The sequence below is a fragment of the Hyla sarda genome, chromosome 9 (assembly GCF_029499605.1).
Source record: "Hyla sarda isolate aHylSar1 chromosome 9, aHylSar1.hap1, whole genome shotgun sequence".
NCBI lineage: Eukaryota > Metazoa > Chordata > Amphibia > Anura > Hylidae > Hyla > Hyla sarda.
In genome coordinates, this window is record NC_079197.1 from 1,181,276 (window position 1) to 1,197,565 (window position 16,290).

Consider the following 16,290-nt stretch of genomic DNA (forward strand, 5'->3'; position numbering starts at 1 on the left):
GGGTGTTATAGGAGACGCTGTGTACGGACATGCTGGGAGTTGTAGTTGTGCAGCAGCCGCTCTACATCAATGAGACCCCGCCCCTAACGCCATGGCCACACCCCCTGCCGGACGCGGATACTTTGTTGCTCTGTCTCCTAGCAACAGTGTCCGGGATTGTGTGACCATCAGGACGCGGAGTGTGAGGAGCCGCCATGTCTGAGCCCCCGGGGCCCCCGAGGACCGGAGACTATTACCGGGTGCAGAGCGACCTCCCGGGAAGGTTCCAGCAGCCGGAGACGTGGAGAGGAGGATACAGGTGAGGAAGGACCGCATGAATGGGGGTAAAAGGGGCAATTATATCATGTGGGGCCCCGGGATCTGCGGGACAGAGCATCACTGCGGGGCCCCCATATATATATACAGGGGGGGGGGGGGGGGGGGGGCATATACTTATAGGAGGGGGGGCACATACTTATATAAGGAGGGGGGGCACATACCTATATGGGGGGGGCACATACTTATATAAGGGGAGGGGGCACATACTTATAGGAGGGGGGCACATACTTATAGGAGGGGGGGCACATACTTATAGGAGGGGGGGCACATACTTATAGGAGGGGGGGCACATACTTATAGGAGGGGGGGCACATACTTATATAAGCAGGGGGGGGGGCACATACCTATATGGGGGGGGCACATACTTATATAAGGGGAGGGGGCACATACTTATAGGAGGGGGGGGCACATACTTATATAAGGGGAGGGGGCACATACTTATAGGAGGGGGGCACATACTTATAGGAGGGGGGGCACATACTTATAGGAGGGGGGGCACATACTTATAGGAGGGGGGGCACATACTTATAGGAGGGGGGGCACATACTTATAGGAGGGGGGGCACATACTTATAGGAGGGGGGGCACATACTTATATAAGCAGGGGGGGGGCACATACCTATATGGGGGGGGCACATACTTATATAAGGGGAGGGGGCACATACTTATAGGAGGGGGGGGCACATACTTATAGTAGGGGGGGGGGCACATACTTATAGGAGGGGGGGCACATACTTATATAAGCAGGGGGGGGCACATACCTATATGGGGGGGGGCACATACTTATATAAGGGGAGGGGGCACATACTTATAGGAGGGGGGGCACATACTTATAGTAGGGGGGGGGCACATACTTATAGGAGGGGGGGCACATACTTATATAGGGGGGGTACATACTTATATAAGGGGGGGGGGGCACATACCTATATGGGGGGGGGCACATACTTATATAAGGGGAGGGGGCACATACTTATAGGAGGGGGGGGGGCACATACTTATAGGAGGGGGGGGCACATACTTATATAAGGGGAGGGGGCACATACTTATAGGAGGGGGGGCACATACTTATAGGAGGGGAGGGGGGGCACATACTTATATTAGGGGGGGCACATACTTATATTAGGGGGGGCACATACTTATAGGAGGGGGGGCACATACTTATATAGGGGGGGTACATACTTATATAGGGGGGGGCACATACTTATATATAGGGGGGGCACATACTTATATAGGGGGGTACATACTTATATAGGGGGCACATATATAGGGGGGGCATATATATAGGGGGGACATACTTATATAGGGGGGGGCACATACTTATATAGGGGGGTACATACTTATATAGGGGGCACATATATAGGGGGGGCATATATATAGGGGGGACATACTTATATAGGGGGGGGCACATACTTATATAGGGGGGCACATACTTATATAAGGGGGGGCACATACTTATAGGAGGGGGGCACATACATTATAGGAGGGGGGGCACATACTTATAGGAGGGGGGGCACATACTTATAGGAGGGGGGGGCACATACTTATAGGAGGGGGGGCACATACTTATAGGAGGGGGGGCACATGCTTATAGGAGGGGGGGCACATACTTATAGGAGGGGGGGGCACATACTTATAGGAGGGGGGGCACATACTTATAGGAGGGGGGGCACATACTTATAGGAGGGGGGGCACATACTTATAGGAGGGGAGGGGGGGCACATACTTATAGGAGGGGAGGGGGGGCACATACTTATAGGAGGGGAGGGGCACATACTTATAGGAGAGGAGGGGGGGCACATACTTATAGGAGGGGGGGGGGCACATACTTATAGGAGGGGGGGGCACATACTTATAGGAGGGGAGGGGGGGCACATACTTATATAGGGGGGCACATACTTATATAAGGGGGGGCATATACTTATAGGAGGGGGGCACATACTTATAGGAGGGGGGGCACATACTTATATAAGGAGGGGGGGGGGCACATACTTATATAGGGGGCACATACTTATAGGAGGGGGGGCACATACTTATATAAGGAGGGGGGGCACATACCTATAGGAGGGGGGCACATACTTATATAGGGGGGCACATACTTATATAGGGGGGGGCACATACTTATATAGGGGGGTACATACTTATATAGGGGGCACATACTTATATAGGGGGGGTACATACTTATATAGGGGGGCACATATATAGGGGGGGCATACTTATATAGGGGGGGCACATACTTATATAGGGGGGGCACATACTTATATAGGGGGGGCATATACTTATAGGAGGGGGGGCACATACTTATATGAGGGGGGGCATATACTTATAGGAGGGGGGGCACATACTTATATGAGGGGGGGCATATACTTATAGGAGGGGGGGCACATACTTATAGGAGAGGAGGAGGGGCACATACTTATAGGAGGGGAGGGGGGGCACATACTTATAGGAGAGGAGGGGGGGGCACATATTATAGGAGGGGAGGGGGGGGCACATACTTATAGGAGAGGAGGGGGGGCACATACTGATAGGAGGGGAGGGGGGCACATACTTATAGGAGAGGAGGGGGGGCACATACTGATAGGAGGGGAGGGGGGGCACATACTTATAGGAGAGGAGGGGGGGCACATACTTATAGGAGGGGAGGGGGGGCACATACTTATAGGAGGGGAGAGCACATACTGATAGGAGGGGAGGGGGGGCACATACTGATAGGAGAGGAGGGGGGGCACATACTTATAGGAGGGGAGGGGGGGCACATACTTATAGGAGAGGAGGGGGGCACTTACTTATAGGAGAGGAGGGGGGGCACATACTTATAGGAGAGGAGGGGGGGCACATACTTATAGGAGGGGGGGCAAATACTTATAGGAGGGGAGGGGGGGCACATACTTATAGGAGAGGAGGGGGGGCACATACTTATAGGAGGGGGGGCACATACTTATAGGAGGGGGGGCACATACTTATAGGAGGGGAGGGGGGCACATACTTATAGGAGGGGGGGCACATACTTATAGGAGGGGAGGGGGGGCACATACTTATAGGAGGGGAGGGGGGGCACATACTTATAGGAGGGGAGGGGGGGCACATACTTATAGGAGAGGAGGGGGGGCACATACTTATATAGGGGGGGCACATACTTATAGGAGGGGAGGGGGGGCACATACTTATAGGATAGGAGGGGGGGCACATACTTATAGGAGGGGAGGGGGGGCACATACTTATAGGAGAGGAGGGGGGCACATACTTATAGGAGGGGAGGGGGGGCACATACTTATATAGGGGGGGCACATACTTATAGGAGGGGGGGCACATACTTATAGGAGGGGGGGCACATACTTATAGGAGGGGGGCACATACTTATAGGAGGGGGGGCACATACTTATAGGAGGGGAGCACATACTTATAGGAGGGGGGGCACATACTTATAGGAGGGGGGGGCACATACTTATAGGAGGGGGGGCACATACTTATAGGAGGGGGGGGCACATACTTATAGGAGGGGAGGCACATACTTATAGGAGGGGGGGCACATACTTATAGGAGGGGGGGGGCACATACTTATAGGAGGGGGGGGCACATACTTATAGGAGGGGAGGGGGGCACATACTTATAGGAGGGGAGGGGGGCACATACTTATAGGAGGGGAGGGGGGGCACATACTTATAGGAGGGGAGGGGGGGCACATACTTATAGGAGGGGAGGGGGGGCACATACTTATATAGGGGGGCACATACTTATATAGGGGGGGCACATACTTATATGAGGGGGGGCACATACTTATAGGAGGGGGGGCACATACTTATAGGAGGGGGGGCACATACTTATAGGAGGGGGGGCACATACTTATAGGAGGGGGGGCACATACTTATAGGAGGGGGGGCACATACTTATAGGAGGGGGGGCACATACTTATAGGAGGGGAGGGGGGGCACATACTTATAGGAGGGGAGGGGGGGCACATACTTATAGGAGGGGAGGGGGGGCACATACTTATAGGAGAGGAGGGGGGGCACATACTTATATAGGGGGGGGCACATACTTATATAGGGGGGGGCACATACTTATAGGAGGGCGGGCACATACTTATAGGAGGGGAGGGGGGGCACATACTTATAGGAGGGGAGGGGGGGCACATACTTATAGGAGGGGAGGGGGGGCACATACTTATAGGATAGGAGGGGGGGCACATACTTATAGGAGGGGAGGGGGGGCACATACTTATAGGAGGGGAGGGGGGGCACATACTTATAGGATAGGAGGGGGGGCACATACTTATAGGAGGGGAGGGGGGGCACATACTTATAGGAGAGGAGGGGGGGCACATACTTATAGGAGAGGAGGGGGGGCACATACTTATAGGAGAGGAGGGGGGGGCACATACTTATAGGATAGGAGGGGGGGCACATACTTATAGGAGGGGAGGGGGGGCACATACTTATAGGAGAGGAGGGGGGCACATACTTATAGGAGAGGAGGGGGGGCACATACTTATAGGAGAGGAGGGGGGGCACATACTTATAGGAGAGGAGGGGGGGGCACATACTTATAGGAGGGGAGGGGGGGCACATACTTATATAGGGGGGGCACATACTTATAGGAGGGGGGGCACATACTTATAGGAGGGGGGGCACATACTTATAGGAGGGGGGCACATACTTATAGGAGGGGGGGCACATACTTATAGGAGGGGAGCACATACTTATAGGAGGGGGGGCACATACTTATAGGAGGGGGGGCACATACTTATAGTAGGGGGGCACATACTTATAGGAGGGGGGGGCACATACTTATAGGAGGGGGGGCACATACTTATAGGAGGGGGGGGCACATACTTATAGGAGGGGAGGCACATACTTATAGGAGGGGGGGCACATACTTATAGGAGGGGGGGGGGCACATACTTATAGGAGGGGGGGGCACATACTTATAGGAGGGGAGGGGGGCACATACTTATAGGAGGGGAGGGGGGCACATACTTATAGGAGGGGAGGGGGGGCACATACTTATAGGAGGGGAGGGGGGGCACATACTTATAGGAGGGGAGGGGGGGCACATACTTATATAGGGGGGCACATACTTATATAGGGGGGGCACATACTTATATGAGGGGGGGCACATACTTATAGGAGGAGGGGCACATACTTATAGGAGGGGGGGCACATACTTATAGGAGGGGGGGCACATACTTATAGGAGGGGGGGCACATACTTATAGGAGGGGGGGCACATACTTATAGGAGGGGGGGCACATACTTATAGGAGGGGGGGCACATACTTATAGGAGGGGGGGCACATACTTATAGGAGGGGAGGGGGGGCACATACTTATAGGAGAGGAGGGGGGCACATACTTATAGAAGGGGAGGGGGGGCACATACTTATAGGAGGGGGGCACATACTTATAGGAGGGGAGGGGGGGCACATACTTATAGGAGGGGGGCACATACTTATAGGAGGGGAGGGGGGGCACATACTTATAGGAGGGGGGGCACATACTTATAGGAGGGGAGGGGGGGCACATACTTATATAGGGGGGGGCACATACTTATAGGAGGGGGGGCACATACTTATAGGAGGGGGGCACATACTTATAGGAGGGGGGGCACATACTTATAGGAGAGGAGGAGGGGGCACATACTTATAGGAGGGGAGGGGGGGCACATACTTATAGGAGAGGAGGAGGGGGCACATACTTATAGGAGGGGAGGGGGGGCACATACTTATAGGAGAGGAGGGGGGGGCACATATTATAGGAGAGGAGGGGGGGCACATACTTATAGGAGAGGAGGGGGGGCACATACTTATAGGAGGGGAGGGGGGGCACATACTTATAGGAGGGGAGGGGGGGCACATACTTATATAGGGGGGGGCACATACTTAAATAGGGGGGGCACATACTTATAGGAGGGGGGGCACATACTTATAGGAGGGGGGCACATACTTATAGGAGGGGGGGCACATACTTATAGGAGGGGGGGCACATACTTATAGGAGGGGGGGGCACATACTTATAGGAGGGGGGCACATACTTATAGGAGGGGGGGGCACATACTTATAGGAGGGGGGGCACATACTTATAGGAGGGGGGCACATACTTATAGGAGGGGGGGCACATACTTATAGGAGGGGGGGCACATACTTATAGGAGGGGGGGGCACATACTTATAGGAGGGGGGGCACATACTTATAGGAGGGGAGGGGGGGCACATACTTATAGGAGAGGAGGGGGGGCACATACTTATAGGAGGGGAGAGGGGGCACATACTTATAGGAGGGCAGGGGGGGCACATACTTATATAGGGGGGGGCACATACTTATATAGGGGGGGGCACATACTTATAGGAGGGCGGGCACATACTTATAGGAGGGGGGGCACATACTTATAGGAGGGGGGGCACATACTTATAGGAGGGGGGGGCACATACTTATAGGAGGGGGGGCACATACTTATAGGAGGGGGGGCACATACTTATAGGAGGGGGGGCACATACTTATAGGAGGGGGGGCACATACTTATAGGAGGGGGGGCACATACTTATAGGAGGGGGGGCACATACTTATAGGAGGGGGGCACATACTTATAGGAGGGGAGGGGGGCACATACTTATAGGAGGGGAGGGGGGCACATACTTATAGGAGGGGAGGGGCACATACTTATAGGAGGGGGGGCACATACTTATAGGAGGGGGGGCACATACTTATAGGAGGGGGGGCACATACTTATAGGAGGGGGGGCACATACTTATAGGAGGGGGGCACATACTTATAGGAGGGGGGCACATACTTATAGGAGGGGAGGGGGGGCACATACTTATAGGAGGGGGGCACATACTTATAGGAGGGGGGGCACATACTTATAGGAGGGGGGGCACATACTTATAGGAGGGGAGGGGGGGCACATACTTATAGGAGGGGAGGGGGGGCACATACTTATAGGAGGGGAGGGGGGGCACATACTTATAGGAGGGGAGGGGGGGCACATACTTATAGGAGGGGGGGGCACATACTTATAGGAGGGGAGGGCACATACTTATAGGAGGGGGGGCACATACTTATAGGAGGGGAGGGGGGCACATACTTATAGGAGGGGGGGCACATACTTATATAAGCAGGGGGGGGCACATACCTATATGGGGGGGGCACATACTTATATAAGGGGAGGGGGCACATACTTATAGGAGGGGGGGGCACATACTTATAGTAGGGGGGGGCACATACTTATAGGAGGGGGGGCACATACTTATATAGGGGGGGTACATACTTATATAAGGAGGGGGGGGGCACATGCCTATATGGGGGGGGCACATACTTATATAAGGGGAGGGGGCACATACTTATAGGAGGGGGGGGGGCACATACTTATAGGAGGGGGGGGGGGCACATACTTATATAAGGGGAGGGGGCACATACTTATAGGAGGGGGGGCACATACTTATAGGAGGGGAGGGGGGGCACATACTTATATTAGGGGGGGCACATACTTATATTAGGGGGCACATACTTATATTAGGGGGGGCACATACTTATAGGAGGGGGGGCACATACTTATATAGGGGGGGTACATACTTATATAGGGGGGGGGGCACATACTTATATATAGGGGGGGGCACATACTTATATAGGGGGGTACATACTTATATAGGGGGCACATATATAGGGGGGGCATATATATAGGGGGGACATACTTATATAGGGGGGGCACATACTTATATAGGGGGGTACATACTTATATAGGGGGCACATATATAGGGGGGGCATATATATAGGGGGGACATACTTATATAGGGGGGGGCACATACTTATATAGGGGGGCACATACTTATATAAGGGGGGGCACATACTTATAGGAGGGGGGCACATACATTATAGGAGGGGGGGCACATACTTATAGGAGGGGGGGCACATACTTATAGGAGGGGGGGCACATACTTATAGGAGGGGGGGCACATACTTATAGGAGGGGGGCACATACTTATAGGAGGGGGGGCACATACTTATAGGAGGGGGGGGCACATACTTATAGGAGGGGGGGCACATACTTATAGGAGGGGGGGGCACATACTTATAGGAGGGGGGGCACATACTTATAGGAGGGGGGCACATACTTATAGGAGGGGGGGCACATACTTATAGGAGGGGGGGCACATACTTATAGGAGGGGGGGGCACATACTTATAGGAGGGGGGGCACATACTTATAGGAGGGGAGGGGGGGCACATACTTATAGGAGAGGAGGGGGGGCACATACTTATAGGAGGGGAGAGGGGGCACATACTTATAGGAGGGCAGGGGGGGCACATACTTATATAGGGGGGGGCACATACTTATATAGGGGGGGGCACATACTTATATAGGGGGGGGGCACATACTTATAGGAGGGCGGGCACATACTTATAGGAGGGGGGGCACATACTTATAGGAGGGGGGGCACATACTTATAGGAGGGGGGGGCACATACTTATAGGAGGGGGGGCACATACTTATAGGAGGGGGGGCACATACTTATAGGAGGGGGGCACATACTTATAGGAGGGGGGGCACATACTTATAGGAGGGGGGGCACATACTTATAGGAGGGGGGCACATACTTATAGGAGGGGAGGGGGGCACATACTTATAGGAGGGGAGGGGGGCACATACTTATAGGAGGGGAGGGGCACATACTTATAGGAGGGGGGGCACATACTTATAGGAGGGGGGGCACATACTTATAGGAGGGGGGGCACATACTTATAGGAGGGGGGGCACATACTTATAGGAGGGGGGCACATACTTATAGGAGGGGAGGGGGGGCACATACTTATAGGAGGGGGGCACATACTTATAGGAGGGGGGGCACATACTTATAGGAGGGGGGGCACATACTTATAGGAGGGGGGCACATACTTATAGGAGGGGGGCACATACTTATAGGAGGGGAGGGGGGGCACATACTTATAGGAGGGGGGCACATACTTATAGGAGGGGGGGCACATACTTATAGGAGGGGGGGCACATACTTATAGGAGGGGGGGGCACATACTTATAGGAGGGGAGGGGGGGCACATACTTATAGGAGGGGAGGGGGGGCACATACTTATAGGAGGGGGGGCACATACTTATAGGAGGGGGGGGCACATACTTATAGGAGGGGGGGGCACATACTTATAGGAGGGGAGGGCACATACTTATAGGAGGGGGGGCACATACTTATAGGAGGGGAGGGGGGCACATACTTATAGGAGGGGGGGCACATACTTATATAAGCAGGGGGGGGCACATACCTATATGGGGGGGGGCACATACTTATATAAGGGGAGGGGGCACATACTTATAGGAGGGGGGGGCACATACTTATAGTAGGGGGGGGGGCACATACTTATAGGAGGGGGGGCACATACTTATATAGGGGGGGTACATACTTATATAAGGAGGGGGGGGGCACATGCCTATATGGGGGGGGCACATACTTATATAAGGGGAGGGGGCACATACTTATAGGAGGGGGGGGGGCACATACTTATAGGAGGGGGGGGCACATACTTATATAAGGGGAGGGGGCACATACTTATAGGAGGGGGGGGCACATACTTATAGGAGGGGAGGGGGGGCACATACTTATATTAGGGGGGGCACATACTTATATTAGGGGGGGCACATACTTATATTAGGGGGGGCACATACTTATAGGAGGGGGGGCACATACTTATATAGGGGGGGTACATACTTATATAGGGGGGGGGGCACATACTTATATATAGGGGGGGGTACATACTTATATAGGGGGGTACATACTTATATAGGGGGCACATATATAGGGGGGGCATATATATAGGGGGGACATACTTATATAGGGGGGGGCACATACTTATATAGGGGGGTACATACTTATATAGGGGGCACATATATAGGGGGGGCATATATATAGGGGGGACATACTTATATAGGGGGGGGCACATACTTATATAGGGGGGCACATACTTATATAAGGGGGGGCACATACTTATAGGAGGGGGGCACATACATTATAGGAGGGGGGGCACATACTTATAGGAGGGGGGGCACATACTTATAGGAGGGGGGGCACATACTTATAGGAGGGGGGGCACATACTTATAGGAGGGGGGGCACATGCTTATAGGAGGGGGGGCACATGCTTATAGGAGGGGGGGCACATACTTATAGGAGGGGGGGGCACATACTTATAGGAGGGGGGGCACATACTTATAGGAGGGGGGGCACATACTTATAGGAGGGGAGGGGGGGCACATACTTATAGGAGGGGAGGGGGGGCACATACTTATAGGAGGGGAGGGGCACATACTTATAGGAGAGGAGGGGGGGCACATACTTATAGGAGGGGGGGGCACATACTTATATAAGGGGGGGCACATACTTATAGGAGGGGGGGGCACATACTTATAGGAGGGGAGGGGGGGCACATACTTATATAGGGGGGCACATACTTATATAAGGGGGGGCATATACTTATAGGAGAGGAGGGGGGGCACATACTTATAGGAGGGGGGGCACATACTTATATAAGGGGGGGCACATACTTATAGGAGGGGGGGGCACATACTTATAGGAGGGGAGGGGGGGGCACATACTTATATAGGGGGGCACATACTTATATAAGGGGGGGCATATACTTATAGGAGGGGGGCACATACTTATAGGAGGGGGGGCACATACTTATATAAGGAGGGGGGGGCACATACTTATATAGGGGGCACATACTTATAGGAGGGGGGGCACATACTTATATAAGGAGGGGGGGCACATACCTATAGGAGGGGGCACATACTTATATAGGGGGGCACATACTTATATAGGGGGGGGGTACATACTTATATAGGGGGCACATACTTATATAGGGGGGGCACATACTTATATAGGGGGGGGTACATACTTATATAGGGGGCACATACTTATATAGGGGGGGTACATACTTATATAGGGGGGCACATATATAGGGGGGGCATACTTATATAGGGGGGCACATACTTATATAGGGGGGGCACATACTTATATAGGGGGGGCACATACTTATATAGGGGGGCATATACTTATAGGAGGGGGGGGCACATACTTATATGAGGGGGGGCATATACTTATAGGAGGGGGGGCACATACTTATATGAGGGGGGGCATATACTTATAGGAGGGGGGGCACATACTTATAGGAGAGGAGGAGGGGCACATACTTATAGGAGGGGAGGGGGGGCACATACTTATAGGAGAGGAGGGGGGGGCACATATTATAGGAGGGGAGGGGGGGGCACATACTTATAGGAGAGGAGGGGGGGCACATACTGATAGGAGGGGAGGGGGGGCACATACTTATAGGAGAGGAGGGGGGGCACATACTTATAGGAGGGGAGGGGGGGCACATACTTATAGGAGGGGAGGGGGGCACATACTTATAGGAGAGGAGGGGGGCACTTACTTATAGGAGAGGAGGGGGGGCACATACTTATAGGAGAGGAGGGGGGGCACATACTTATAGGAGGGGGGGCACATACTTATAGGAGGGGAGGGGGGGCACATACTTATAGGAGAGGAGGGGGGGCACATACTTATAGTAGGGGAGGGGGGGCACATACTTATAGGAGGGGAGGGGGGGCACATACTTATAGGAGGGGGGGCACATACTTATAGGAGAGGAGGGGGGGCACATACTTATATAGGGGGGGCACATACTTATAGGATAGGAGGGGGGGCACATACTTATAGGAGGGGAGGGGGGGCACATACTTATAGGATAGGAGGGGGGGCACATACTTATAGGAGGGGAGGGGGGACACATACTTATAGGAGGGGAGGGGGGACACATACTTATAGGAGGGGAGGGGGGACACATACTTATAGGAGGGGAGGGGGGGCACATACTTATAGGATAGGAGGGGGGGCACATACTTATAGGAGGGGAGGGGGGGCACATACTTATATAGGGGGGGCACATACTTATAGGAGGGGGGGGCACATACTTATAGGAGGGGGGGCACATACTTATAGGAGGGGGGGCACATACTTATAGGAGGGGGGCGCACATACTTATAGGAGGGGGGGGCACATACTTATAGGAGGGGGGGCACATACTTATAGGAGGGGGGGGCACATACTTATAGGAGGGGGGGCACATACTTATAGGAGGGGGGGGCACATACTTATAGGAGGGGGGGGCACATACTTATAGGAGGGGGGGGGCACATACTTATAGGAGGGGAGGCACATACTTATAGGAGGGGGGGCACATACTTATAGGAGGGGGGGGGCACATACTTATAGGAGGGGGGGGCACATACTTATAGGAGGGGAGGGGGGCACATACTTATAGGAGGGGAGGGGGGCACATACTTATAGGAGGGGAGGGGGGGCACATACTTATAGGAGGGGAGGGGGGGCACATACTTATATAGGGGGGCACATACTTATATAGGGGGGGCACATACTTATATGAGGGGGGGCACATACTTATAGGAGGAGGGGCACATACTTATAGGAGGGGGGCACATACTTATAGGAGGGGGGGCACATACTTATAGGAGGGGGGGCACATACTTATAGGAGGGGGGGCACATACTTATAGGAGGGGGGGCACATACTTATAGGAGGGGGGGGCACATACTTATAGGAGGGGGGGCACATACTTATAGGAGGGGAGGGGGGGCACATACTTATAGGAGAGGAGGGGGGGCACATACTTATAGGAGGGGAGGGGGGGCACATACTTATAGGAGGGGAGGGGGGGCACATACTTATAGGAGGGGGGCACATACTTATAGGAGGGGAGGGGGGGCACATACTTATAGGAGGGGGGCACATACTTATAGGAGGGGAGGGGGGGCACATACTTATAGGAGGGGGGGGCACATACTTATAGGAGGGGAGGGGGGGCACATACTTATAGGAGAGGAGGGGGGGCACATACTTATAGGAGAGGAGGAGGGGGCACATACTTATAGGAGGGGAGGGGGGGCACATACTTATAGGAGAGGAGGAGGGGGCACATACTTATAGGAGGGGAGGGGGGGGCACATACTTATAGGAGAGGAGGAGGGGGCACATACTTATAGGAGGGGAGGGGGGGCACATACTTATAGGAGAGGAGGGGGGGGCACATATTATAGGAGAGGAGGGGGGGCACATACTTATAGGAGAGGAGGGGGGGCACATACTTATAGGAGGGGAGGGGGGGCACATACTTATAGGAGAGGAGGGGGGGCACATACTTATAGGAGGGGGGGCACATACTTATAGGAGGGGAGGGGGGGCACATACTTATAGGAGGGGAGGGGGGGCACATACTTATAGGAGGGCAGGGGGGGCACATACTTATATAGGGGGGGCACATACTTAAATAGGGGGGGCACATACTTATAGGAGGGGAGGGGGGGCACATACTTATAGGAGGGGAGGGGGGGCACATACTTATAGGAGGGGGGCACATACTTATAGGAGGGGAGGGGGGGCACATACTTATAGGAGGGGGGCACATACTTATAGGAGGGGAGGGGGGGCACATACTTATAGGAGGGGGGGCACATACTTATAGGAGGGGAGGGGGGGCACATACTTATAGGAGAGGAGGGGGGGCACATACTTATAGGAGAGGAGGAGGGGGGCACATACTTATAGGAGGGGAGGGGGGGCACATACTTATAGGAGAGGAGGAGGGGGCACATACTTATAGGAGGGGAGGGGGGGCACATACTTATAGGAGAGGAGGAGGGGGCACATACTTATAGGAGGGGAGGGGGGGGCACATACTTATAGGAGAGGAGGGGGGGGCACATATTATAGGAGAGGAGGGGGGGCACATACTTATAGGAGAGGAGGGGGGGCACATACTTATAGGAGGGGAGGGGGGGCACATACTTATAGGAGAGGAGGGGGGGCACATACTTATAGGAGGGGGGGGCACATACTTATAGGAGGGGAGGGGGGGCACATACTTATAGGAGGGGAGGGGGGGCACATACTTATAGGAGGGCAGGGGGGGCACATACTTATATAGGGGGGGCACATACTTAAATAGGGGGGGCACATACTTATAGGAGGGGGGGGCACATACTTATAGGAGGGGGGCACATACTTATAGGAGGGGGGGCACATACTTATAGGAGGGGGGGCACATACTTATAGGAGGGGGGGGCACATACTTATAGGAGGGGGGGCACATACTTATAGGAGGGGGGCACATACTTATAGGAGGGGGGGCACATACTTATAGGAGGGGGGGGCACATACTTATAGGAGGGGGGGGGCACATACTTATAGGAGGGGGGGCACATACTTATAGGAGGGGAGGGGGGGCACATACTTATAGGAGAGGAGGGGGGGCACATACTTATAGGAGAGGAGGGGGGGCACATACTTATAGGAGGGGAGAGGGGGCACATACTTATAGGAGGGCAGGGGGGGCACATACTTATATAGGGGGGGGCACATACTTATATAGGGGGGGGCACATACTTATAGGAGGGCGGGCACATACTTATAGGAGGGGGGGCACATACTTATAGGAGGGGGGGCACATACTTATAGGAGGGGGGGGCACATACTTATAGGAGGGGGGGCACATACTTATAGGAGGGGGGGGCACATACTTATAGGAGGGGGGGCACATACTTATAGGAGGGGAGGGGGGCACATACTTATAGGAGGGGAGGGGGCACATACTTATAGGAGGGGAGGGGCACATACTTATAGGAGGGGGGGCACATACTTATAGGAGGGGGGGCACATACTTATAGGAGGGGGGGCACATACTTATAGGAGGGGGGCACATACTTATAGGAGGGGGGGCACATACTTATAGGAGGGGGGGGCACATACTTATAGGAGGGGGGGGGCACATACTTATAGGAGGGGAGGGCACATACTTATAGGAGGGGAGGGGGGGCACATACTTATAGGAGGGGGGCACATACTTATAGGAGGGGGGCACATACTTATAGGAGGGGGGGCACATACTTATAGGAGGGGGGGCACATACTTATAGGAGGGGGGGCACATACTTATAGGAGGGGGGGCACATACTTATAGGAGGGGAGGGGGGCACATACTTATAGGAGGGGAGGGGGGGCACATACTTATAGGAGGGGGGGCACATACTTATAGGAGGGGGGGGCACATACTTATAGGAGGGAGGGGGGGCACATACTTATAGGAGGGGGGGCACATACTTATAGGAGGGGAGGGGGCACATACTTATAGGAGGGGGGGCACATACTTATAGGAGGGGGGCACATACTTATAGGAGGGGAGGGGGGGCACATACTTATAGGAGGGGGGGCACATACTTATAGGAGGGGGGGGGCACATACTTATAGGAGGGGGGGGGCACATACTTATAGGAGGGGGGGGCACATACTTATAGGAGGGGAGGGGGGGCACATACTTATAGGAGGGGAGGGGGGGCACATACTTATAGGAGGGGGGGCACATACTTATAGGAGGGGAGGGGGGCACATACTTATAGGAGGGGAGGGGGGGCACATACTTATAGGAGGGGGGGCACATACTTATAGGAGGGGAGGGGGGCACATACTTATAGGAGGGGAGGGGGCACATACTTATAGGAGGGGAGGGGGGGCACATACTTATAGGAGGGGAGGGGGGGCACATACTTATAGGAGGGGAGGGGGGCACATACTTATAGGAGGGGAGGGGGGGCACATACTTATAGGAGGGGAGGGGGGGCACATACTTATAGGAGGGGGGGCACATACTTATAGGAGGGGGGGGCACATACTTATAGGAGGGGGGGGCACATACTTATAGGGAGGGGGGGCACATACTTATAGGAGGGGAGGGGGGCACATACTTATAGGAGGGGAGGGGGGGCACATACTTATAGGAGAGGAGGGGGGGCACATACTTATAGGGAGGGGGGGCACATACTTATAGGAGGGGAGGGGGGGCACATACTTATAGGAGGGGGGGGCACATACTTATAGGAGGGGGGGGCACATACTTATAGGAGGGGGA

The 16,290-nt window shown here is 54.4% G+C and overlaps 1 protein-coding gene across 1 annotated transcript in view; it reads left to right on the top strand.

Moving 5' to 3' along the window:
- The first annotated feature begins 31 nt into the window (after nt 1-31).
- The window catches only part of PIERCE1 (piercer of microtubule wall 1), a 19,176-nt gene continuing 2,917 nt past the window's right edge, over nt 32-16,290 (top strand). Inside the window, exon 1 of the mRNA XM_056539622.1 lies at nt 32-298. Coding sequence (XP_056395597.1) covers nt 195-298 — 104 coding nt within the window. The 5' untranslated portion in view covers nt 32-194. The remainder of the gene's footprint in view (nt 299-16,290) is intronic.